A 27,606-nucleotide genomic window follows, 5' to 3' on the forward strand; every position below is an offset into this window, starting at 1 on the left:
AGCTGTCAAGAATATCCTTAAGTACTTGAGAAGAACTAAGGATTTATTCTTGATATATAGAGTTTGTGACTTGCAATTGGATGGTTATACTGATTCTGATTTCTAATCAGATATCGATGATAGAAAGTCTACCTCTGGGTTTGTATTCATTTGTAATGGAGGTGCAGTCAGTTGGAAGAGTTCCAAACAGAGTACGACTACAGATTTCACTATAGAGGCTGAGTATATTGCTGCATCAGATGCTGCAAAATAAGTTATTTGGATAAAGAAGTTCGTGATAGAACTTGCAGTAGTTCCTTCCATTGAGTTAGTAGCTCCACTCTACTGTGACAACAATGGAGCAGTCATACAGGCTAAGGAACCCCAGTCTCACTAGAAATCCAAACACATAGAAAGGCACTACTACATTATCAGAAAGATAGTTGAGCGAGGCGATGTAGCCATGCAGAAAATAGCATCAGCTGAAAATCCAGCTGATCCATTCACTAAGCCTATGTCACAAGCTCAGTTAGATCGACATCTTGAGAAGATGAGTCTAAGGTATTGTAATGAATGACTCTAGTGCTAGTGAGAGATTGTTAGTAATATGCCCTAGAGCATATCATTTAGTATGTATCTTGTACATGTTTTATTAATAAAAGACAATTTTACTTTTCCGTTTACATAATTTATTTATGTGTAGTAGAAAAGGTTCATTGATATTTTGTTAGAAATTTTATTCTTAAGTTGTTAAAAATATGAGTGACAGTATTTCTAGCACAAAGTATCATAAATTGGTTCACAATCGAGGATACTTCACACATGACATGACTTATCCAGAAAAATTGTATTCATGTTTGTTCCCAATGTATTTATATGAGATATAAATAAGATGGAATGGTGAGTCTCATGCCATATAACAAACATGATAGGCACTTATACATAATAAGTACGCCGAACAAGTGGCACTTATGACAATCACGTGGAGTTTACTCTTGTCAATGTATTGTCATAAATCATATCAGTGCATATAATCTTTAGACCTGAGATAGCATTGTTATCTTGTATATAGGTAGTTTGAGTTTGATACTCCTTTCATACTTGTACTGTGTATGGGTATATGTTGATTCCTACCAGTTATATATGGAGATAGGTGTTGATCAAGATGGAATCTGTTACCCTAAGTAAATAGGGATAAAATCCTATGTTCATTTAATTGTTCTTGATGTTTCAAGTTCCTGGCCAGGACAGACAGATTTAATCAGAAAAGAGTTTTTGATGAGAAAAAAAAAATCTTTTTAATCAAGAACTGGAATTAAAAGAGAACATAATATTCATAGCAAATGGGATTTGACATAAACCATGACTCCAGCTCGAATTGGAATTTTGTAACAGAGAGATTCTAGTGCATGGTAACATATGATTATAGGTTCATTTAAGGTATTCCTTATTACTGATTGGGTGGCCATGGCATGCTATGCTAGGTGTTAACCTTGGTCTATGAGGTGTCTAAAATGATTTAGAGAAATCATTTATGGTAAGAAAGAGTTCTTATGATATTAAGAGTTGATATCATATCTCATTGCCAATTAGTGATGAGTCTAGTGAGTCACACACATACACAAGTAATCACCAAGTTAAATATGATTTAATTAATTAGTTAAAGAGTTTAATTGATTAATTAAATATATTTGGTTTGCAATTAGATTGCAAAGTCCCTGCATGGCTTGAAACTAAATTTAAGTTATTGGATGTATAGTATAAGTTAAATTTATATTTAAAGTATTTAAATATGAATTTACTTATAAGAAATTAATTAATAGAGATTAATTAATTAATTAATTAATTTATATTTAATATAAATTGATTAGAAGAGGAGAAATAATTATTTTGGGTTGAGAACTCAAAATTACAATACAAGGGTAATTTGGTCATTTCACAGGGTGACATGTGGCACCATGAGATGGTGACACATGGCATCATGGTTTGTCATTTGTCTTCCTATCATGCATGATGATCAAAGTCAAGATTAAACCTAGCTTTGACACTTGGCTTAATGTGATTAGGTCAATTAAAATTAAGATGCAATTAGAAAATGACATGTGGCAAGGGTTTTAAGTGATGACCTAATTATAAAAGGGAAAGAATGAAAGAACAAATAAACATTCTAATTTTTCTAAAGAGGTGCCGCCACCCATAAAGCTCTCTTCCTCTCTTCTTCTTCTTCTCTCATCAATTCAAAGAGAATTGTCAATATTCTCTTGAATTAAAATTGCTAGAAATTATTTCTAGTGTCCTATATACATCTACAACCTCTCTAAAGGCAAATCCCTAATTTCTAATTGGTTGGCAAGGCTTGAAAAGCTGTTCAAGGGGCTGCCATTGGTGATCTTGGTGTGGACAAATTAGAGGGATAACATTTGGGGTCCTAGATGCTTCCCAAAGGTACCAATCACATCTACAGTGCATTAAAAGGTTAGTGCACATATTCTTGTATTAATCTAGGGTTCTAATGAATTAATTTGTTAATTCTAAAATATTAAATGGCAAATGTAGATCCTAATACATATTAAAAGGTGTTTTAATATGCAATTGAACATTGAAATCAATTAGGCAAATAATGAATATTGCATGATGCATGAGACCCTAAAAGAAATTTTTTGAATTCAGTGTTCTAATCTGATAGTTTTCATGCTTCCGCTCCTTCAAAGATTATGTAGAAAATACTAATATTATTTAATAATTAACTAATATATATATATATATATATATATATATATATATATATATATATATATTAGGTCTATTTATTTTTAGGGAAAGAAGATTGAGTGAGACAGACACAATAGAATTTTCTTCTAATTAATTCAAGATCTTATTTACATATTAAGAAGATCAAAGGGTATAAAACAAAATTGTGTGGGGTGGCTTATCCTATTTTTGTGCTAGCAAATGCTTATTTTAATTTGTAAAATAAAGAAATGAATAAATAAATTCGAAGTTAACAAAATATACTCTTGTGTACTGGGCTTTTTGCATATAATTCTCAAGGCATAGAATGGATGCATCAGAATCAAAAACTAAAGGAACTAGTTCAGGAGACACTTCCTCCATCCTAATAAAACTATCATAAATATTAAAACTATATTTAGCAGTTGCATTATAATTTATAAAAGATAATAAGCATGCAATCAAATAGAATTCAGGTCAAATATAGTGTCTAGCAAGCCATAAAAACAACTAACAAAGGGTAGAATTAATTTGACATTATTAAATTATATATGGGATTATACAAGTTAATTATTATTAAAAGTAATCCAATAGAAGGGAAGTGAATTGTGAACGTACCTGTCCTGTTTTTTGATAGCTTCCAGCTGCCAAGAAATTTCAAATAAATAAATAGCCAATGTATATAATTGAAATCACAATATTATAATAAAGAAATAGCCAATGTGGATGGCTTGTAATTTATAATCAAAGGCCAAGCAAATTTATTCTTTTCTTGTTTTATACTTTCCTTGTTGGGATGGAAAAGTGGCAATAGATATCATTGCCCTTCTTTTTCTTAATCTTCTTTCCTAGCTTGCTTTTCATGGGATGATTGAGAATATATGCTAAACTTCTACTGAAGGCACTGATTTAAAACAAATTCTTCGGTAGATTTTAATCTATCACATTATGCATACAATAATCAATAGAATCATTTCATATTTACTATAATCATAAATGAATATGCGATTTATTTTAAAAATTTAAGGGAAAAATACATTTAGATAACTTGTGGTTTACACATTTTATTAAAGGGGTATGAATTTTTTTTTGGTTTTTCACTTAAAGGCTCATGGTGTAATACCATTAGCACTTACAGGTCAAAGTAAGGATAAATTTTAACAACTGTCTTTAAACTTATATAGTAGTAACACTATAATCCTTTAACTTTAAAATGTAACATAAAACCCCTTAAACTTTTAAATTTTGTACAGTAAAATTCCTCTGACTTTTAATTTCTAATTTTTCAGTTAGAAACTGATGTGAATAGCTCTCGCATAACACTTAGTCAATATTTTTCTCTCCTCTCTTATGCAAAATATAAAATTATTCTCTTTACACATGAAAAATTATTCTGTCTATAGAGAGAAAAAAGATTCAATTTACACATAGTTTGAGAGAGAAAAGAAAAATACTGACTAAGCTCTATGCTGGAGCTGTTCAGGTCAACATCTAACTGATAATTGGAGGTTAGAAGGATTTTACTGTACAAAATTTGAAAGTTGATAGGGTTTTATGTTACATTTTTAAGTTAAGGGACTGTAATGTTACAACTAGATAAGTTCAAGGACAGTTGTCAAAATTTATCCATCAAAGTAGGGATGACAATAGGTCAACTTTTAAAAGGTACCCGACCTGACAGAATCTTAATATGACTGACTTAGGTGGTGTATAATTGGGTTTGGCACGAATTTAGGATTGAAAAATAATATTTGTGATGAGTTCAGATTTTACATATTGGGTATTACTCTAACCCGTTTATATAAATAATTAATTAAATATAAAATATATTAAATAAATAGAATTTAAATGTTTATAAAATTATTAAATTTTTAAATATAAATTAAGAATAAAATATATATATATATTATTAATTAAAATATATAAAATTAAAATAATTCAAATATTTTTAAGTAATGATAATTGAATTTGAAATGAATTTGAGTAATTAATGATAAATTTTAATTGAGTTTGAGATTTAAAAATATAATTAGATTTAAATTTAAATAAAATAACTTTTGCGATCCTCTACTGGTTATTGTCCCTAAACTAAAGTGACAAACAATGCTAGACCTGCACTACCATAGCCTTGATATTGCATGCATACGCGCACTGACATCATAATGACGGGCACTAACATCAATACCACGCCAACAATTTTGATATCATTATTTATTATACAATAATTTGGCAAAATCTTCAATTTGTTTGAGTTATTGTTCACATAACTAGAGGAAAATATGGCATAGTTTGAGGTTTTACTTTTTTTGGGGTTCTATCTTAAAAAAAATTAAAAATTACAGCAACTTAAATAAAATTAGGAGGGACAGGATCCCGCTTCTGAGTATCAGACACAAAAATAGATGTCGTTGTCAATAAGAGTTGAACTTTTTACAAAAGAAATAGAGCTAAGAAATAGAGCTATGAGGCAGCTCTTGCAAAATATCCTTACAATCTTTGATAAAAGCTCCAAAATAAGAAGCACCATCAACATTCCTGCGCAAGGCTTGGACTAAGAATAGAGCATTCGTTTCAAACAATACATGCTGGAAATTAGTGTTATGGACGGTTTATGGGCACAAAACCAAATCGAAGAATCATACAAAAATTAAAAAATTAAAAAAATAATTACTATAAGAATCGAATTAAATTTATATTTATTATTTTAATTTGATTCTAATTTTTTATAAGAATCAAACTAGAATTATACCAAAATTGAATCAAAACCATACTAAAACTAAATTGGAGTCGCAACGAATCAAAAAACTAATTTTATGCATATTTTTTTAATATAATTTTTAGACAATTTTATAATCTCATCAACATTATGTATATTTAAATGTAATTAGTATTGTAATATATATATATATATATATATATAATTTATCTTTAATTATGTGTATATAATTTAATATTATCTTTTATTTTTCTAACTTTTAAAAATTATTTTGTCTTAATATATTAAATCATCTTATAATCATTAACTGTATGGCTAAATCATATAATTTACTTTTTAATTCTTAATTATATATTTATCTTTCAATTAAAGACTATATAATTAAAAAATATGTAAAAGATAATATAATATTTTTATTAAGAATTATATTTTTGATATTAAAGTTATTATTTTAATTTTAGTCTTATTATTTTTATTTTTATTTTCATATTAGAAATTTAAGATTATATTTTCTATTTTAAAATAAACACAAGTATATTGTAGTTTTATGTTTAAAAATCAAGATTTAAAATGGAATTAGAACTAAATTTAAAACCAAAATAAAACCGAAACTAGAATTGAAACCATATCAAAATTGCTAGAACCGAATTGGAACTAAAATTGAAATTTGATTCCAAATTTGATTCCTAAAGTTCAAAGAACCGAATATTTGGTTCTAGATCCCCTTCTTAGCTAGAATTGTACCAGAATCAAAACTGAACACCCCTACTGGAAACCAAGAGCCTTTACCCAACTCAACGCCTCTGTTAAGGAAAGTGCCTCAACCAGCTTTGGATAGGAGGACCACCAAACACATATTGGCAAGCATGCAACAACACGCCACACGAGTCCCTTATGACCAATGCAGCACCAATTTTCGTGTATAGGAACTTGTCACTGCTGGGGCAATTAGCATTTTGCTGAAGCTAATTCATTCAGTCAGCCAAAGCAAACTTGACAATGAGGTTTTAAAGCATGCACTCTCAACTCTCCAGAATGTTAACCCATTATCAACATTTGATTAAGTACTAATTGAAAGCCATGGATCAACAGGAATAATATTTTGGGAATTTCTCATGTGTTCATCTTATTTTTAGGAAAATATATGCTTTTCGTTCATTATCAAAAAATAGAATTTCTTTTCCTAATAACCTATTTCCAGGAGCGAGAAGAAAGGTTATTTTATTGCTTAGAGATTCTGCTGAAGATCTATTCAAATCACAATGGTGTTGAATCCTTGCGAACGCTACCTGCCCTCTTTAAGAAGTTACAAAGTCTTGTGGAAGAACTAACAAGGAAGGCAACTACCAATAAAAGGTATGACGATGCCATTTGGAATTTTAATTTGCTTCTCTTTTGTATATTTTATGGAAGATCATTTCTGAACGTGTGACATAGCTAATTTAAATTCAATTTATCCTATTTTTATGGAGGAATTGCCATGGTGTGGCCACGAGAGAAAGCAGAAAGAAGATTGGAGACGCTTTAAAACTACTGAAATTGATTACAACTGAGGCATGGAGAATTCAGTGTCCTCTCCAGTAGCTAACTAGTCCAGATTATATGCAACAGGCTATAGATAATTGGAGATTTTGCAAATAAACTCTTTGCAGGGTGATTGTAAAGTGTGCTTTGCGGTGTGTTTGTGAAAATTATCAAGAAACATCACATACTAATAAAAAGATTGAGGAGATGTGGCAGAGTGTCATTTCTATATAATCGAAAGAGATAAAAGCTACAAGGGCTGAAGATTTCTTATTGCAGTCTTGTACTTAACATTTGAACTCCACAAATAATAATAATGAAAAAAAAAAAAACATTTTTATCAGCATGTCCATCCTTGTTGTACTAAGCAAAGCAGGCCAAATTTATGAAAATAATAATAATAATATCACAACCAGGCAGCTATCACCTTAATTTAATGCCTAACAATGAACATACCATGAATCGAAAACGCACTATATTGCCATTTGCAACCTCCTTGCAGCAGTGATATATCATATAAGGATTAAGGAAGAACCTTGCACCTACAAGGGAAAAAAAAAAGATAATAATAAGAAAAAAAAAAGTAACAGAAACTCTTTTGAAGCAGTCAAGTCTAATTATACAAATTAAAAAACTTATAAGGGGAAAAGAAAATAGTTAGGAGTAGGAAGAAGTTTATTACATTGGTTATGTACAATCAATACCTCCATTTTATTTGGCTTGCCAACAAACCTTGAACACATCTTCAGTTTTAGTTAATTGAATATGAATCTTCCTGAAACACCAATACAAACATAATGTCATAAAAGCATGGAAATCCAAATAAGTATGATCAAACACTATGTTATAGTCTTATAGGCGGTGGTAGAGCTAAAAATTTAAGTTAGGGGAGTGAAGATCTTGTAAATTTTTTTCCTGCCATTGATAAATATCAACTCAACTCAACTCAACTCAACTAAGCCTTTATCCCAAAAATTTGGGGTCGGCTATATGGATTCGCTTTCTCCACTCTAAACGATTTTGGGTTAAATCCTCAGAAATTTATAATGCTTCTAGGTCATGTTGTACTACTCTCCTCCAAGTCAATTTAGGTCTACCCCTTTTTTTTCTTTCTATCCTCTAACCTAATGTGCTCTACTTGTCTAACTGGAGCCTCCGTATATCTACACTTCATATGACCAAACCACCTCAATCTCCCCTCTCTCAACTTATCCTCAATTGGTACCACTCCTATCTTTTCTCTAATACTCTAATTACAGACTTTATCTAGTCTAGTATGGCCACTCATCCACCTTAACATTCTCATCTCTGCAACTCTTATCTTAGATGCATACGACTCCTTCAATGCCCAACACTCACTGCCATATAACATAGCCGGTCATATGGCTGTACGGTAAAATTTTCCTTTTAACTTATTGGGAATCTTGCGATCACATAAAACTCCCGTGGCACGTCTCCACTTTAACCATCCGGCTTTAATCCTATGACTAACATCCTCCTCACATCCCCCATCTATTTGAAGGACTGAGCCGAGATATTTAAAGTAATTACTTTGGGACAGTACCACTCCAACCAAACTAACTCCTTCCCTATCACTAGTTTGGCCTTCACTGAACTTGCAATGCATGTATTATGTCTTTGTTCTACTTAACTTAAAGCCTTTTGACTCTAGAGTACTTCTCCAAAGCTCTAGCTTTCTATTGACTCCTTCTCGCGTCTCATCTATCAGAACAATATCATCCGCAAACATCATGCACCAAGGAATACTTTCTTGTATATGTTTCGTCAATTCATCTAAAACTAATGTAAAAAGGTAAGGGCTTATAACTGATCCTTGGTGTAATCCAATTGAGATCGAAAAATCTTTTGTGTCCCCTCCCACTGTGCGCACAATAGTACACATGTTATAAATATCAAACGAGAAAAATATAATGTTATAGTACAAAAAAAAAAAAAGAAAAATTAACTTTTCAAACAGAGATTAATACAAACTATACTACATCTATCTATATATCACATCTTGGCATGATTGATAAATATCACATGAAAACAATATAATACATTAATGTGTTAAAGAATAATGACTTGATGGGCTGCTGAATCAGTTAATCTATTAAAGAATAACGAACTAATGGAGTGAAACATTAATTGATTAATAATGAGTTTAGCTAATGAGATAGGCCAAGCAAATGGAGTTGATATTAAAAGACAAATACTTGGGCTGGATTAAGGGGCAACATAATGGCATAGAAAAGAAATTCTACATAGGATTGAAGAAAAATCTTTTAATTTGGAGGGGGAAGGGACAATGGCCCCTGATGCCCTCCCTCTATCATAACCATTGCTCTAGGATTATAAAACTATTCATTATTTGATGAAGCGGAGTTAGATGATTTTGGTCATCTGCTTTTAGTTTATTTTGGAAACAAGGGCTACAACATATTAAAAACAACAAAGGCACATAACTCCTCTTTGTTGTGATTTTTTATTGACCGCGTTCAAGTCTCTTCCATCAAGCATTATGTCTTTGTCGTTTAAGTTGATCACTTCAACTTTGGTGTAATCTAGTTTCCATCGGAAGCAGCAACAGAAGGAACAACTATGAACTATAAAGAAACCATAAATTTCAGAGAAAGACATTGGCTGCATGAGTTTCAAAAAGGAAAAACCAAAGCAGCAACAAATGCACAAAAACATCCTCTAATCACTAGACTTACATTCTTGATAAAAATTACAAAAACTCGTCTCCAAGTTATGCATGACTCCTGTAGCAGCAATATCATATACATAGTTAACCTCTAAAATGAAAACACGTTAGGACAGATATTATCAAAGAACTGTGTCAACTTTACGTCCCCTAATGGCAAGGAAAAGCTACCGCTCATTAGGCTACGATTCTAGGGGTCTTGATCAATCTTGATGCACCTCCTCAGCCGGTGGGGGAGCAAATCTCACATTTGCAGGCCGGGCCACTACAACAGCCTCATCAGCAAATAGTGATTTAATAAATTATGGAGTTTGTAGGGGCTGACGGCTGGTCATTCGTGGATATACATCCTCAAGAATATAGTAAGCATGACCAGCTATCATTCCCTGAAACACAAAATAGTATTGTTAAACAAGGAATGTAAAGAGACTTTTAGAGAAAAAACACAGCCAATTTCTAAGATATCTACTGGTGAGAAAATATTACTCAGAAAGGGAAGGTCACTCATATAGTAGAACATATTTCTTACAGCATTTAAGTTCATAGCATTCAATGATTTTTTTTTTTGGCCCTAGTAATATTTTATGTGCTCAGGACAATGCCCACAGAGAGTAGACTACTGGATAGTTGCACTCTCAATCTTATATTTAATGGAGCATTTGATACGGGGTTAAAAATGAATAATTATTACCCTTATAACTTTTAACCTCTTATTAATGTTGTTTGAATGCTATAAGAGAATAGATTAATTTTTAACCTCCTTAATATTTAACCTCTGTTAGGGATGCTTTCGTGGATCAAACCTATGCAAGACACAGGCAGCAGCAGGTTTAAAAACTTAACAAATGGAGTAACACTATAATTCATTTAATTTTTTTTTTTAACATCCTACCAACCAATATTAATTATTACACCATTTAATATTTTTTTACCTCTTAACAATTACTCCTTTAAAATTTACAAAAGTAATACTTAACTTTTAATTTTTTAACCTTATACCAAATACTTACTCTTATAAATTTTAAAGTAGTAATTGTTAATGAGTAAAAAATAATTAATGGTATAATAACTAATAGTATTTGGTAGGAGGTTTTAAAAAAAAAAAAAAAAAAAAAAAAAAAACCCTTAAATGAAGTATGTTGTTCCTCCATTTGTTAAGCTTTGTTTACTTAATATCCCAAGATTAACATTTAACCCCTAAAAAGTTTAAAAGCTAACTTATGCTCTTATATCATCCAAACAAAATTAATGAGAAGTTAAAATTTACAAGGTAACCCTTTTTAACCTTGCACGAAATGCTACTGATTTTTTTAACCTTATACCAAACACTTCCTATATTTTTTTTTTTTCCCAACCTCTTACCAAACACTATTAACTATTACACTATTAATTATTTTTTAATCCATTAACAATTACTCCTTTAAAATTACAGGAGTAATACTTAACATTCAAGCTTTTAACCTTATACAAATACTTTTGTAAATCTTAAAGGGGTAATTGTTAAGGAATAAAAAATAATTAATAGTATAACAATTAATGGTGTTTAGTAGGAGGTTAATAAAAAGCTTAAATGAAGCATAGTGTTCATTTATAAGCTTTAATAACTTAGTCTCCCAAGATTAATATTTAACTCCTAGGGAGTTTAAAAGTTAACTTATGCTCTTATGAATCCCAAACAAAATTACTGAGAAGTTAAAAGTTACAAAGGTAATAATTACCCCTTGTTAATCTTGTGCTAAATACTACCGCACAATTTTTTTAACTTTATACCAAACAATTCCTAATTTTTTTTTTTTATTAACTTCCTACCAAACACTATTATGTATTACACCATTAATTGTTTTTTACTCTCTGAATAATTACTCTTTTAAAATTTATAAGAGTAACACTTAACCTTCAATTTTTTAACCTTGTAACAAACACTTCCTAAGATGTGATTCACTGATTCTTGTGAATACTCTTAACCTATCAATGGCAAAAACATCAAACTTGTTGAAACACACACACACTAATCAAGTTCATTCATCCTAATCAAGCCAGCCATATTATAATTCATAACCATCTATGTCCTTGGGACTACATTGTTTAGAATTTTGCTCAATGAGCAAGCGTTGCAATTTTTTTTATGTATAGTTTGAATTAAAGGGCTCGGGAGTACATGGTTAAAAACTTTCCCAACATGCACAGATAATAAAAAAAAAATGATCGAAATATTGATGTTGAACGCAATATTTAGAAAGTAAAACGCACCAGTAGATCCACCAAAGCACTAGCACCAACAAAGACAAACAATCCCAAAAGAACCCGCATGAATACAAGCAAAGTCTTACACTTCCACAGAATACTTTGCAAATCATTCAAATGGAAATAAAGCTGAAATATTAGAATTTAACAAATGCATCAGGTTAATTGTGATTTGTAATATAGATGGAATGGCCGGCAAGTTGTGGATGGATGCAGTAACACATGTACAACTATTTTATAACCATATTGGAACAATACATGAAGTAAGAGGAAATTAACACACCCTTGGTAGGTAAGCTGCTGTAAGAGTAAAGAGGCCCAAGAAACTCATGTGGATAAATGGATTTTGCTTGTTCCAGACATACACCTGTACACATGAAAAGTAAGAAAGAAGCTTAGGTGAGAGATCATTTAAAAAGAACTACCAACATTAATACGCCATATGCAGGCAAAGACTTACTAACCATCATGAATGTCAATGAATTGCTTAGGAATATGATTTTTGCAAATGATTCTGACAAATGGGGTATCATTCCCCCAAGTAGAACAATGCCAGTAAAAACAGTGGCACCAAATAAGAGCATGTAAAAGAAATCTGCAGTCCTCCCACTGAAAGAGTTCTCTTCAAGAAGTTTGCAGTATCAAGCAAGAAAGAACATGTGGAACAAAAAGCCCAGGTCTGATATAATGAAGAGCCACATTAAAAAAACAGAAATTAGAGTAAAGAATTAATTTCAATCATGCATGCAGATCAGGACATGAAACTCAATATTTGCCATGATCAAGTAATTTGACATAGCATAATAACAAGATTATAAAAACGTTTTCTACTAAAAGGAATACCCTAGGACAAGTGCTTCACATGAAAATAAAAAGGAAGTATAACTACTACTACATTTCCTTTCCTTACACCTGGAAAATCTAAAGTTATTAATTTCAAAATTAAATCAAGGTTTGAATTAAAATTAAAATTAAGATTGGCTTGAAATTGAAAGTTATATTTTAATCAGAATTTGATTAAATTTGAGTTAGAATAGAAATTGAAACTACAATCTAAATTTGATTAAACTTGAAAACTGAAATTTAAAAAATAAATGCCAAAGCTGAAATTAAAATTTAAAGCTTCTTGCTCCTAGTTATTCTATAGAAATAAATCACTATTCCCTTAAAGTCAAAATTGAATTAAAATTAAATTAGAAATAAGAATAGAATTAACAATTTTTTGAAAATTTTTTAGAAAATACTAGGACAAAATTTGGTATCTACAGCTATGTTTGAATAAATCATACTACTACTTTTAACATGAATTGGCATCATCACAAACACAGTTTTCAAAAAACCACCATGCCAATGCAACTTGCTATAGATGGGCATTCAATTACCCTTTTAGATATTATTTGTAGTTTGATTTCAAGTATCTGAATATGTAAGATTCTATGTAAATATCTGACACAAAATTATAAAGAGTAGAGATGCACACAGAAGCATGTTAAATAATTAGCATATTAATCACTATATAAGTATGTTAAATGTGAATATGAAATACTCTCTTATCAAACTTTTCTACCTTTGAAACTAAAAATATCGAAGAAATACATCAAAGAAAGCAGCTCTCTTCCACAAATTTCCCTATCCTGGCACAATTATACTCATCCCCATCACGACAATGCATCATATATCATTTAAAACACAAGGTTTAAAACATACCCATTTTCCGGAACTACAGAAAATTGGTGATGAGATGCCAGAATTGACTATATGCTTAACAACAAGTGCAGGATGCAATTACAAATTATGAGGAGATGTTATCTGCCAAAAACGAAAATGAGAAAAAGAACTAGTTGCTTAAGCTTTTAAATCATCAAGTTATACATTCAGATATCAAAATTACAAAAGGAATAAATAAACAGAATCCAATTGATACTTCAAAGCTAATGCAAATATGCCCCAAGATAAAAAAAAAATAATCCCAGAAAAAAAAAGAATTTCACTAGCCTCAACCCCAAGGATAGCCGGATTGACGTGAATTTACTCTATGTGTTGTTGATAATGGTTCTACTCCTAATGCTAAACCACAAGAATGGTATTTCTTCTTCCTTAAAAATCCTCTAACCACAATAAGGAAGTTTTACCTTGAACTGAACTCTGAGGTTAATACAGTGCGGGAAAGATGCCTGTGATACCAATGACCCCGATAGCAAAAACTCAGTAGCCCTAGTCCTTAATAAGATATACCAAATAAACAATTAATACGGCTTTAAAAACCAAAATTTTGATTTATAGCATTAAAATTTGAGCAATATACCGAAAAGCACACAACAATTAACACAAAACATGACAAGGGAATGTCTCCACTTCGCAAAATTAAACAAACCATTAGAAATCAACTAAAAACAATAATATCCATTTGTCTAGAAACAAAATATCAACTATTAAGCAATCAATGCAAAAACTTTTTAACCCTTTTGTCCAAACAAATATTCAATTCCAATTAATATTTAAAAAATATAAAAGAACCCCATCATAAAGGATTAAAGGGGTAGAGGAAACATACGTCGAGGGAACAACCGATGGTGGTGACAATAGCTGCTGTTAGATAAGAGTGAGTGATAATAGGCATCTGCTTGTACCATTCCTCAACTGCTTGAGCCATAATTATAATTTTCCTTTAATCTCTTGTTAATAAAACGATTACGGCTAAAATTTTTGAGACCCAAAAGACGCATTGCTTTTATAATGATTTCGAAGAAGAAATCGCAAAGGGGATTTTGAAGATCGATTCAGAGTTTTGGAATAACCGAAGGAAAGCAAAAGGAAAGAGGAGCTTCTCGCAGGACAGCTAACATACGTGGGTAGGGTTCTAGCTTGGGCAGTGATTAGTCTCAGCAAATCATAAAGCGCGTGGCGTTCACAAACTAATAAACCGTTTATGTTTTGGTTAAGAAGTGGATAAATTTTGACGGTTGTTCTTAAATTTATCTAGTTTTAATATTATAGTCTTTTAATTTAAAAATATAACATAAAATCTCATCAATTTTTAAATTTTATATAATAAAATCTCCCTAACCTCTAATTATCAATTTTTCAGTTAGACGTTGACCTGGACAGTTTCAGTGTAGAGCTTAATTACTATTTTTCTTTTCTCTCTAAAGTCATGCGTAAATTAAATCATTTTTCTCTCTATAAATAGAATAATTTTTTATGCGTACAAAGAATAATATTACACTCTATATAAGAGAGGAGAGAGAAATGTTAACTAAATGTCATGCTGGAACTAATGACATAAATTTGTAACTGAAAAATCAATAATCGAAAGTATGAGGGATTTTACTATATAAAATTTAAAAATTTAAGGGATTTTATGTTACATTTTAAAGTTAAAAGAGTATAATATTACAACTATATAAGTTCATGGACAATTATTAAAATTTATCTGTTAAGAATTTCCCTTCAAAAAAATGTATTTATTTGATTTTTTTCAATTCTTTTAGCTCATTGGTTTTTTTTTATTTTATTTTTTTTTTCTCTATGCATTTAAGTTTAGAGTAGAATTTTGTTTTGTTTATAATTTAGAACTTATATTTTCAACCTTTTATAATATCAAAATTTACTTATATGACGCTAATATAACATGATGATATAGTGCTAATATGGAATGTGCCATGATAGTGTAGTATTGACATTAACATGCCATGTAAGGACAGTTGATGGCTTTACGTAACTTTTACTTGATTTACTAACAGCTGATTAATACAATCCTTGAATAAACTTTGTTCAATCCTCGATTTGAAAATGCCCAATTAGTATGCTATAATGCGGATGACATGCTAGTCTCTAATTTGGAGGATTTCAGATGGTGGGAAATCGAGCTTCTTTGTTGGCGATCAAAGCTTTACTTCCCAAGTTTACTCGAGTCTTGTTCCCCCTAATCAAGCAAACAGCTAATAGAGCTACCGATTGTCTTGTTAAGTTGTTCATATTAGGAAATTTGCCTATAATTGGATTGCATCGACTCCTAATGATAGCTTGAGCTCATTTTTTTTTCTTTCCTTTTTTAAATTAAGTATTAATAGTATATTTTATTTTTAAATATCTGGATGAGAGATAAGAGGCATTGGCTCTCTGAAATTTTAAAAATTTTTAAAGATTTAATGCTAATTTAAAAAAATATTTCTATTTTTATATTAAATTTTAATGAAAATGGTATATTGAGGGTTTAAAAAGTTTTAAGTTAGTTTAATAGTAATTTTATATTAAAAAAAACTTCAAATTCATTATTAAAAGAATGAAACAATAAAATACAAATTCTCGTACTAAAAAAAATCTAAATTATTATTGTCTCTTGGCTATATATTTTTCATCAATTTTAATTTATCATTTTCTCATTTAATAAATCATCAATTACCAATTTTTATTCTTTAAAATTTAAATTAATGGATAATATTATTGAAGAAAAGTCTAACATAATTCACTCATAATTTTTTCATCAATTTAAAATATTAGTAGCTTTTTTCTTATAATCTTATTACTATTTTGGATTTTTTTTTCTTGCTAAAATGTCTTCATACTCTAGTTAAAAAAAAAAAATTCTTTCATAATATTAGAAGTTAAACCATGTTATTTATTTTATTTAATTTATAATTTTAAATGAATTTATTTTTCATAATTTTTTTATTTTATTTACTCTATAATTTTAACTGAATTTGCTTTTTATAATTTTTTAAAGAAATAAATTTGAGATAAATTGAATAATTTTTTTAATATTAGGCCATCAATATATTTTAGTTTTAACAATTCATAATATTAATAATTTTTTTAAAGAAATAAATTTGAGATAAATTGAATAAATTTTTTCATATTAGGCCATCAATATATTTTAGCTTTAACAATTCATAATATTAATCATCCATTATATTTTTAAACTAATAACAATTCAATTTAATTTTTAGCAAATCAACTTTTTTAGAAAAAATTAAAGCATTTATTTTTTTTATTATATTTACTATATTTTTGTTTTATAGTTATGAAACTATTATCATCATTAGTTAATTAATCCCTTCAATCAACACCTAAGTAAGTAATTTATTATGTATTTTAATTGGGACTCTAAGCTAAAATCCTGGCTTCATCACTGTCTGTAACCTTACTTGTTATCAATATTGGACTGAATTGCTAATTGAAAGCCATGGATCAACAGAAATAATTTTTTGGGAATTTCTTAGGTGTTCATCTTATCTTTTGAATTAGCTGCCAAATATATGTTTTTCATTCATTATCTAAGAATAAAATTTCTTTTTCTATAACCACTTCCAGGAACAAGGAGGAAGGTTATTCTGCAGAAGATCTGTTCAAATCACAAAGGTGTTGGGGAAGCTACCTGCCCTCTTGAAGATGTTACAAAGTCTTGTGGAAGAAATATCAAGGAACGCAACTATATATTGATAAAAGGTATGATGATGCCATTGGAATTTTGCTTTTCTTTTGTATATTTTATGCAAGGTAATTTCTGAACAGGAGACAGATAGCTAACTTCAATTTACCCTATTATTATGCAGGAATCCCCATGGGGTGGCCACAAGAGAGAGCAGAAATAAGATTGAGAGAGGCCCTTGAACTCCTGAAATTGATTACAACTAAATGACTTTGTTTAGACTTCTATGCCGAGTGTGAAAGTATATATATATATATATATATATATATATATATATATATATATATATGTTGTCAGGTAGCTCTGTTAGACTTAATGGCATGGAGAATTTGCATATTCTTGTCCAGTGGCTAACCAGTTATATAAGAGAGTATTGGGGGCTTGTCTAGAGCCTTGAGCCAAAAGGTATTCTACATGGATAGTTTTTGTTAATTAAGAAGAACATATAAACAGTTAGCTCTATTATGTGCTGAAATATATTCTGATTCTAAATTTATCCGTATTTTGCTAATCCAGATTATAAGCAACAGGCTATATTATACATAATTAGAGATTTTGCAAATAAACACTTTGCAGGCTGGTTGTAAAGTGTGCTTCGTGGCGTGTTTGTGAAAACTATCAAGAACATCACATGTTGATGAAAAGATTGAGGAGATTTGGAAGAGGGCTAATGCATTTCTATGGAATGGAGACAGAGATAAAGTTGCAGGGGCTGAAGATTTCTTATTGTAATCTTGTATATTTAACATTTTTGAACTCCACAAATAAGAAAATAAACTTAATTATCAGCCTGTCCATCTTACAGTACTAAGCAAAGCAGGCCAAATTTATGAAAATACTAATCATTTGGCAACCATCACCTTTATTTAACGACCAACATTGAACGTATCATGAATTGAAACACACTATATTGCCCCATCCTTGCTGCAGTGATATAAGGATTAAGGAAGAACCTTGCACCTGAAAGGGAAAAAAAATGATGATAAGAACATATTCGATTTCTGTAGTAATTTGGTTTGGTTCGGTTTTTGTTTCATACAAATTCAGTAATTCAAATTTTCAAGTTCGGTTTGGTTTCAGAATTGAACCGATCAAATGATCTTTAATAAGTAATAATTCTTTAGAAGCTGTTAAGTCTAATGCAAAAAACTGGAAAAAGAAGATAGTTAAAGAGTAGGAAGAAGTTCATAGGTTATGTTCAGTCAATACCTTTATTTTATTTGCCTTGCAAACAAACCTGGCACGCATCTTCAGTTGTTAGTTGCTCGGACCTGCAACTGCCTAAACCACAAAAACAAACATCATGTCACACAAGCATGGAAGTATCAAACGCTGTGTTATAGGTTTATAAAACTATTCATTGATGAAGCAGAGGAAAGTAAATTAGATGATTTTGGTAATCTGCTTTTGGTTTATTTAATCTTTTAATGAATGGAAACAAGGAATACAACATATTAAAAACAATTAAAATGATAAAGGCACATACCTCCTCTTTGTAGTGATTTTGCATGACTGTGTCTAAGTCTGTTCCATCAACCATTATGTCATTGTAGTTTACTTTGATCACCTTCAACTTCGGTGTGCTCTGGTTTCCATCAGAAGCAGCAAAAGTCTTCATTTTAGGGCAATTGCTCACCTCTACCATTTCCAAGGAAGGCCATTTGAAAGGTAAGTTGTCCATGCAAAAAGCCTTAAGATTGGGAAGTCTGTGCAGTGAAATCTTTATTAATTGAGAGAACACCACATTGTCAATCGTCTCCTCCCTTTCTTGCCTTTCTGCAACAATTGCTTCTAACTCATCACAAGAACGTAATTCCAGTTGTTTCAGCTGCTCAAGTCCTTGAGCAATAGAAGCGGGAAAGATAACTTTCAATTCCTCCCAGAAATAAATCTTTAGAATTTGTAGATTGTGCAGGCGCAACAGCTCACTAGGGCTCTTCCACATGTGCTTCGTTCCTTCCAAAACTGTCAACTCTTCAACATTGATCAAGTAATTGAAATTATGACAATTGCTAATTTGCAGAGTTTTCAAACAATCTCCATCTACCAATAAGCAAGGAATGATATTCCTTAAATCCTCAAATGATTCTAAATGTAGATAATTTGTTCTCGGCGGTAAAGGCTTAAAGCAATCTAACCGGGAAATTGTGATATCTTTCCCAGAAAGTCGCAGATAATTGGGCTTCGCATTGGAAGGAAGACGAAAATGGTAAGCCATAGGGAAAGGGTTACTAAATCTTAGCACGTATATTATGAAAACCTTCAAATCTGGGAACACGAAGCCTTCAGGAATGGTAGGAATTCTAATTGTAAAGGTGGTCAAGGGAGACAGCGATTTCAACTCAGTTATGTTAAACTCAAACTTATAAAAAGGAAACATGTACAATTCCTCTAAATGGGACAAACTGGATATAGCATTGGTAGGAAATATGGGAGAGAAGAGGCCAGAACAAGAACTATCTTCCACGTCCAATAACCTTAGATTATTCAAACTCCCTATTGTACTGAATGGCTGTAGGAACTTGCACCTTTTGAAGCTAAGAATTTCAAGCATATTCAGATTCCCAACCGCTGTGGTGTCGCCAATCTGATAATCCCTAATAATCAGTGTCCGAAGATTGGTTAATTGACCAAATTCTGGTTCCAAACGCCCATAAAAAGGCCTACAATAAGCATCACCTCTGACGAAAAACTGGGAGGGCTTTCATTCCCACCAAGACTGCTTTTGGCATATGCAACGCGTTCTCGTCCTGCATCAACAATATCTTGAGATTTGGGCAATCCCAAGTATCAGGAAATTGAGAAATCCTGTTTTGCATTATCGAGATACCAGTGTAAAGCTTCATATTTTCCATACTTGGCCAACGCTCAACTTTTTGACACCGTCTCTCTCAAAATAATCTGATGCTATTGATAAGGCAATATCACGCACAACATCATGCATTTTGACCCAGACTTCTCATCTCTTCCTGATAACAAACAGGAATCTTTCAGATTTTTTATGATAGAATGTGCCTTTCGTCTTGCATCTTCTATTCTCACATCTTCAAATATTTTCAGTCCAATCCCATATCTTACTAGTTCTTCTACCGGGATGTAAAAATCCTCAGGAAATAAAACTGCACAGCTTGAAAACTTCCTTGGCTTCCTTATATTGCAGGTAATCATAGCTAAACTGAAGGCATTTGTACACATCTTTATCCATTCCTTCAATGATTTCTGGCCTTGATTTCCTAAGCTCTCTAGCTGCCACTTGCCATTCGTTAGGATCTTTGCCTCTCATTGCCCTTCCCACTGTTACAAGAGCTATAGGCAGGCCTCCACATTCTCTGAGAATCTCTTTTGCCAAAGAATTCAACGTCGGAGACTCAATATCGTCACCAGCATTCTTTTTAAGCAAGACCCATGATTCTTTCTTTGATAAAATTTTTATAGGAATGATCTTTGCAGTCTTGCTTCCTGTGTCTACCATAGTGTCGCACACTTGTCTTCTACGTGTTGTGACAATAATTTTGCAACCTACATGATCACGGCCAAATGGAATGCCCACAGTTGCAAGATTAAGTCTAGCCCAAATATCATCCAAGATAATGAGGACTCTATTCTCGTCCTTCAATCGAGCATGCAACCGGCTTGCTCTTACTTCTTCACTACTTTTCTCACTCAATTTCAAACCCAACATCTCTGCTATCTGATCTTGAATCTTTTTCACATCAACGGTTTGTGACACCACAACCATTGCAACAGTAGTAAAAAGCCTGCCTTCTTGAGCCCTTTTGGCGGCTTCTTTCACCAGAGTAGTTTTACCCACCCCTCCCATCCCGTGTATCCCAATGAAATTGGTTTTGTTGTCCTTCAAAGCCCTCATGATCTCCTCTAGAACCAGTTCTCTGCTTTTGAAAATTACAATATCTTCTTGAGATGCAATCCATAACGTCGACGGAGGTGCAGGATTGGAAACCCTATCAAACTTGCCTTCATTTTTCAGATCTTTAATCGCAATTGTTTTCTTTTCGGCTTTCCTGCTTAGCTGATAACGTGAAGCCAAATTATGAAACCTTGCTTTGGAAGCCTTTTCAAGAAGTTTCTTAGCCTCCGACAGGATCCCATCAACTCTTGATGTCCAATTATGAACCTCGTTTCTGATGACCTCACTATTCCTTTTTGCTGCATCAATGGAGGCCTTGACGTCTTCTCTCACTGCTTGTAGGATTTGAACTTGCTCCTTAAGTGTCTCAATGTTACTGCTGTAGCGAATAAAATAGCCAAATCGTCTACCGATTGGCTCAATCAAGAGTTCTCCAATTTTTCCAGAGATAGAAATCACAACATCCATGGCTATACTGTCTGTGGACTAAAAATAGGTATAAAAATTAAAACAGTATTGTGAACATCCACACAAAGTAATTAAAACCATGCATGACTCTCCACATTGAGTTTGAGTTCCAAAACATGAGCATATATATAGTTAAGGGAATTTATTTGGTGCAATGGGCAGATAAGATTTTAGTGTTTTTTGCTTTTATATAAACTTGAGTTTTCCATAAATTATGAAAGAGTAAAAACTCATATTTACATGATTGCCGAGAATGTGATGGATTGTATACATGTGTATTACGCAAGAAGTACCATATAATGGTGATTTTATATAAGATAACTTGTAAGGAATGTTAAATTAATAAAAAAATATATAAATAAAAATGAATCCCTAAAAATTAAAACCTCATACTCTTGTTCTCCTTCTTCTTGGTCGTCTTCACAATTTTCTTCTTCTTCTTCTCCTTTTTTTTTTAATTATCCTCTTATAGTAATAAAGATGACTATCTAACAATACAGTCACATTTTTTACTTTTATTATTTTCTGATGATGATTGCTGATACAATGGAATATAATATACTCACATTGTCATGCTTGTATTTTTTTTATAATTGTAAAAATAACAATAATGATAATATATGGGGTTTAAAAGAAAACAAAAGAGAAGCCTCTACAATTAAAAGAAAAAAAAAAGAATGCAATAGGTGAAGAGTGCAGAAATTTCTATTGATATTTTTAATTTTTCAAAATTTAATTAAAATTTAAAAATAGCTTTAAGTTATTTTTCATTGTTTTCTTTATAATAAAGATTTTATTTTCCAAATGGAAAACTATGAATTTATTATAATCAAAATTATACTATAAATTTTAAAAAAAATTATTTACAATAATAAAAAATTAATTATATTATTATAAAATAAATGAATAACACATATTTAAAAACTTTAAAAATAAAAATATTTTTAAAAAGGGTTACAATGATTTATTTTTTTTAATTATAAAAGATATGAATATTTTTTATTTTTTAAATTAAAAAATCATTTTTTGTTTTTATTTAAAAAAAAATGGGGGAAAAGGGAGAGAGCGAAGAAAAAAAAAAAAAAAAAAAAAAGAAGGAAAGAAGAAACAAGAATGGGAAGAGTAGGGGCATCGAAAAAAAAAAAAGAATTGAGGGAGGAGGGAGAGTGAGCCAACCGAAAACCTATCCACTCCAGCTTTCTGAGCAAAATACACAGCAAAACTCATTTTTTTTAACTCATTCCTTGCCTTTTCTGGTCACTATAAAAACCTTTTCAAAGCCCCCCCTCTCCCTTTGTCCCAAGTGGTCTTGAGGTTCAATTATGTTGAGTAAGTCAATTTTGGACTCTGTTTGTGCTTGAGCTTTTCACTAGTCATGGTAGAGACCTTAAAATGGAAGAACAATTTTTATCCTTCTTATTTTCTTTTTTCATCTATTTGAGACCTTTGCGTTAATTTGATGAGTTGTTAGAATTATATTTAAGATTGTGGATTTCATGGAAAATGGTTGGGTAGCATTGATTAGAGGAAGAGAGAGATGCAGGGTGGGTGATATACATGTGTAGGTGAAATTATTTTGGTCTTTCTCTTTTTCTATTTTTAAAATGATGCCAAGTTAGCACAAAATTAAGCCATGAAATAAGGTTCAGTTATGGGCAAACAGAAAGATAAACATTTGGACATAATGAATAATATTTTCCACAAATATATACAAAGCATGTATTAAATATTTTCCCAATTTAGATAGGTTTATACATCAAAAAGGGAATGGAGGGTTTTCTCTCTAGAGGGGCGGATGGAACATTTCTTGGAGAAGCGGATAGGGCCACAAAGAAGGTGAAGCACCGAGAGGAACACCATAATTTTGTTCCTGGCCATGTGTTTTTTCGAGATAAGGTAGTGTATGGAGCGGAGATAAAGGTAGAAGGGGACGAGAATGGGGTCTTTGAGAATGTAGTCATCGGGGAGAAGGATATTACTATCATGAAGTTAAGGCAAATACTAGAGATAGCAATATTTGATAATCTACAGGATGAACTGGCTAAGCAATGGAAGAGAGCAATGGTTGTGAGGCTCTTGGGTTGTCGTATTGGCTATAAGGCTTTATGCAATCGATTGAACGCGCTTTGGAATCCTACAGGGGCTAAGATTTGGGAGCTAGGTAATGATTATTTCCTCATTAAGTTTACTAATGAAACGGATTTTCATCGGGCTTTGTTGGATGGACCTTGGTTGATGCAAGGAAGTTATCTGCTTGTGCAACCTTGGCATCTAGGATTTGATATTCAGGATATTAGCTTTTGTATAGCTATGATTTGGATGAGATTTCCAGGTCTCCCTATTCATCCTTATCAAAAGCAAGTCCTCAGTGTGATTGGTTCTGTTAGTGGTCATGTAGTCAAGATCGATTACAATACTAGCGATTTGATGAGGGGGAATTTTGCTCGGTTAGCGGTCTCTATGGATCTCAGTGAGCCTTTCGCATCTCAGTTGCTTATTAATGGGAGAGTCCAAAAGGTGGAGTATGAGAATATCCTAAAATTATGTTTTGAGTGTGGTAGAATTGGGCACAGGAAGGTGTTTTGCTCTTTTAAACAAGCTCCAAAGGAAGGGTATGGAGGGAAGGTTTCAGAGAATGCTCAAATGGAGACGAAAGGACAAGAGGGTGGTTTTGGGCCGTGGATAGTGGTCACTTATCGGGCAAAGAGGAATCAGGTCAGGCATGATAGTTCTCAAAATTTTCGAGGATCTCGTTTTAACCACTTAGCAGATGATTTAGAGGTTGTTGCAAATTTGGAAGGTGGTGATAGAGTGGTGGTTCCTCAAACGATCGATAATGTGAGATTTTCTTTGCCAAAGGATAAGGGTGCCGTGGTGGTACAATTAGGGCTGCTGGGTCTAAAAGGGATCTTTTTGAGTTCCAAGCCAAGAGACAGGAGGTTGGGACTCACATGAGACAATCTTTTGGGCCTCAAAAGGTTTCCTGGCCTTCATTAGATCCAGAATGTCATACGGTGGTTAGGATTGAGGAGAATTATTCCAATTCACCTAATGAGGGCGATCCTTGTAAAAGGATATATCTGAATTCGAGGCTATCGAATTTAACTCCAAACGAGTTTGGTGGGCAACCTCCAGATAAAGGAAATGTTGATGAGGCGGGTGATGTTTTTTCTCCTTCAAAGAATGAATTAAAGGATATGGAGGTGAATGGTGAAAATAGTGAAGATGAGGATGATGAATCAGGGGAGGAAAAAAAGTACTCTGATTTTGGGGAGAAGGAGCCGTTTGATCCTTATCTCAGGGATTAAACTTAGGTTTTCTTTCTTCTATCTTTGTTTATATCGATGATTATTTGGAGTTGCCAAGGGGCTTCTAATTGTGATCTTTTTAGAATTCTTTGTATGTTTTTGGATAATTATAAGCCTATCATGTTATTGCTTGTTGAACCTAAGGTTAGTAGTGTTAAAGCAGATAGAGTGATTCATAAAATTGGTTTTTCGTTCTCTCATCGAGTTAAGGCTCGAGACTTTTTGGGAGGCATCTGGGTTTTATGGAATAGGCCATGGAGTGTGAAGGTGATTGAGAATAATCATAAATTCATCCATATGTAGATCATGGATTCAGGATTGCCAGTTATTTTCTTTACTGCTATTTGTGGCAGTCTGGTGGCTTCGATTAGAAATTCTCTCTGGCATAAGCTTTCGATTTTTAATGATAGTATTTCTGATCTTTGGCTTCTTGTTGGGGACTTTAATGCTTTGCTCTCTTCTGAGGACAGACAAGGTGGGTTGAATAGAAGGTCAGGGATTAGTAATCAATTTGTATCTTGTTTTGCTTCAGCTGCTTTGTCTGAGCTGGTGTTTAGGGGTCCTAAATTTACTTGGAAGCGTGGAAGCTTATATCAAAGATTGGATAGAGCTTTTTATTATGGACCATGGAGTTTGAAATTCCCTGAAGCGGATGTTTTACGTCTTCCATGGATTCATTCTAATCATAGGCCTCAATTAGTTAGGCTCCAGAGTTGGTCTCCCCCGGTTAATAGAAATAGGCTTTCAAATTTCAAATGGCGTGGCTTAATCATAGTTAGTATCCTGATTTTGTTAAGCAAGCTTGGCTTAGGAGAGGATCTTTGATGCAGACAATTGTTGGTTTTGCTAATGATTTGAAGGAATGGAATGGTAAAGTGTTTGGGAATGTGTTTCATTTTAAAAAGCAATTACTTGCTAGGATAGAGGGGATTCAAAGAGTACTTGAGAATAGGACTTCCTCTCATTTGATGGAATTGGAATGTCAACTCCGTAGAGAGCTTGATGTTATTCTATATCGTGAGGAGCTTATCTGGTTTCAAAAGTCGAGGTCAGAATGGATTCAATGGGATGATAAGAATAGCTCATATTTTCATCAACGAACCATTAAAAGAAGAAAATGTAATAGAATTATTGTGTTGAAAGATGAAGAAGGGAATCGGTTAGAGGAGCAAGGTACTTTAAAGAAGCTTGCTATAGATTTCTTTTCCAAGCTTTATTTGGATGATGATATAAAGAATAGTTGTTACAAACTGAGGGGTCTTTTTCCTACCCTTAGTGATGATTGCCTTAAGGGTTTGGATTCTTTGTTTTTGGATAAGAAGATCAAAGTAGCTCTCTTTGAAATGAAGCCTTGGAAGGCTTTGGGGCCTAATGGCCTGCATGCTATTTTTTTCAAAAATCCTAGTCGTGGTTAGGAAGGATATGTGTGAAGAAGTTCAGAGAATCTTAGGGAGAGGTTTGGTGGAGAGGGCTATGAATAATACTTTTATTGCTCTGGTTCCCAAAATACAAGGTCCAGTCTCTATTTCTCAATTCAGACCTATTAGCTTGTGCTTTGTCTTGTACAAGATTATGACTAAAGTGATTGCTAATAGGTTGAAAAAGGTGATGTCTTTTGTAATTGGTCCTACTTAAACCAGTTTTGTGAAGGGTAGGAAGATAACGGATAATATAGTTATAACGCAAGAAGTGAGGCACTCTATGAGAAGGAAAGTAGGTAGAAAGGGATGGATGGCTATAAAAGTTGATCTTCAGAAGGCATACGATCATTTGTGTTGGAGTTTTTTGAATGATACATTATGTGATATGGGTCTATCTCTGAATTTAGTTTGTGTTATTATGAATTGTGTTTTATCTTCAGCGATGCAAATTTTATAGAATGGTGAGGTGATTGAGCAGTTCTTTCCAAGGCGTGGGTTAAGACAAGGTGATCCATTGTCGCTGTATTTATTTGTTTTGTGCATGGAAAGGCTAGCTCATGGAATTTCTGTTGCTATTGGGCAGGGTAAATGGAAGCCTATTAGATTTTCGAAGAAAGGACCTCACCTTACTCATTTGTTCTTTACTGATGATTTGTTTTTGTTTGTTGAGGCTTCTTTGGATCAAGTTGAGGTGGTTCATAGAGGTGTTGGAGGATTTTCACAGTATTCCGAGGCAGAAGGTTAATGTTGCTAGGACTCAAGTTTATTTCTCTAAAAATGTTGATGGGAGATGTCAAAGGTGTTAAGTGAGCATTTGGGTTTTAAGGAGACAAAGGATTTTGGGAAATATTTAGGAGTTCCTCTTTTTCATTCGAGGATTAAGAAAGTCACGTGTCGCTATATTTTAGATAAAGTCCAATTGAGGCTTTTGGGGTGGAATGCTTATCATTTATCTTTAGATGGCAGAAATACCTTAGCTCAGTCGGTGATCTCTGCTATGCCAATCTACTCCATGTAATCTATTAAGCTGCCAGTGGCTATTTGTGCTAAGGTTAAGAAAGCTTGTAGGCATTTTATTTGGGAATCAAATGATCAAGTTAATAAAATGGCTCTCGTTGCTTGGAATAAAATTCAACAACCTAAATCTAGTGGTGGATTGGGTTTTCGGAAAATGGGTGTGTTGAATCATGCTTTTATCATGAAGCTTGGT

At 32.3% G+C, this 27,606-nt stretch overlaps 1 protein-coding gene, 1 long non-coding RNA gene and 2 pseudogenes across 3 annotated transcripts; 1 reads left to right on the forward strand and 3 right to left on the reverse strand.

The window, feature by feature from the left end:
* Positions 1-7,181: 7,181 nt before the first annotated feature.
* On the reverse strand, positions 7,182-8,822 carry LOC131168867 (uncharacterized). Of its 2 annotated transcripts, none has more exons than XR_009141476.1 (2): positions 7,654-8,822; positions 7,182-7,491 (listed from the first exon to the last, which is right to left on the reverse strand). It is a non-coding gene; the product is annotated as an uncharacterized LOC131168867 (long non-coding RNA). The 2 variants fall into 2 exon arrangements; XR_009141475.1 differs by having other exon boundaries at positions 7,632-8,822.
* A 64-nt stretch (positions 8,823-8,886) lies between these two features.
* Positions 8,887-14,766, reverse strand: LOC110660439 (derlin-2.2-like; annotated as a pseudogene).
* A 3,977-nt stretch (positions 14,767-18,743) lies between these two features.
* LOC110662189 (disease resistance protein At4g27190-like) lies at positions 18,744-21,733 on the reverse strand (annotated as a pseudogene).
* Positions 21,734-25,281: 3,548 nt separating this feature from the next.
* LOC110662197 (uncharacterized) lies at positions 25,282-26,390 on the forward strand. Its single transcript, XM_021821096.2, has 2 exons — positions 25,282-25,701; positions 25,806-26,390. The coding sequence occupies exons 1-2, from the start codon at positions 25,282-25,284 to the stop codon at positions 26,388-26,390; spliced, it is 1,005 nt and encodes a 334-aa protein (XP_021676788.2).
* Positions 26,391-27,606: the final 1,216 nt, after the last annotated feature.

Source organism: Hevea brasiliensis, chromosome 11 (assembly GCF_030052815.1).
Source record: "Hevea brasiliensis isolate MT/VB/25A 57/8 chromosome 11, ASM3005281v1, whole genome shotgun sequence".
Lineage (NCBI taxonomy): Eukaryota > Viridiplantae > Streptophyta > Magnoliopsida > Malpighiales > Euphorbiaceae > Hevea > Hevea brasiliensis.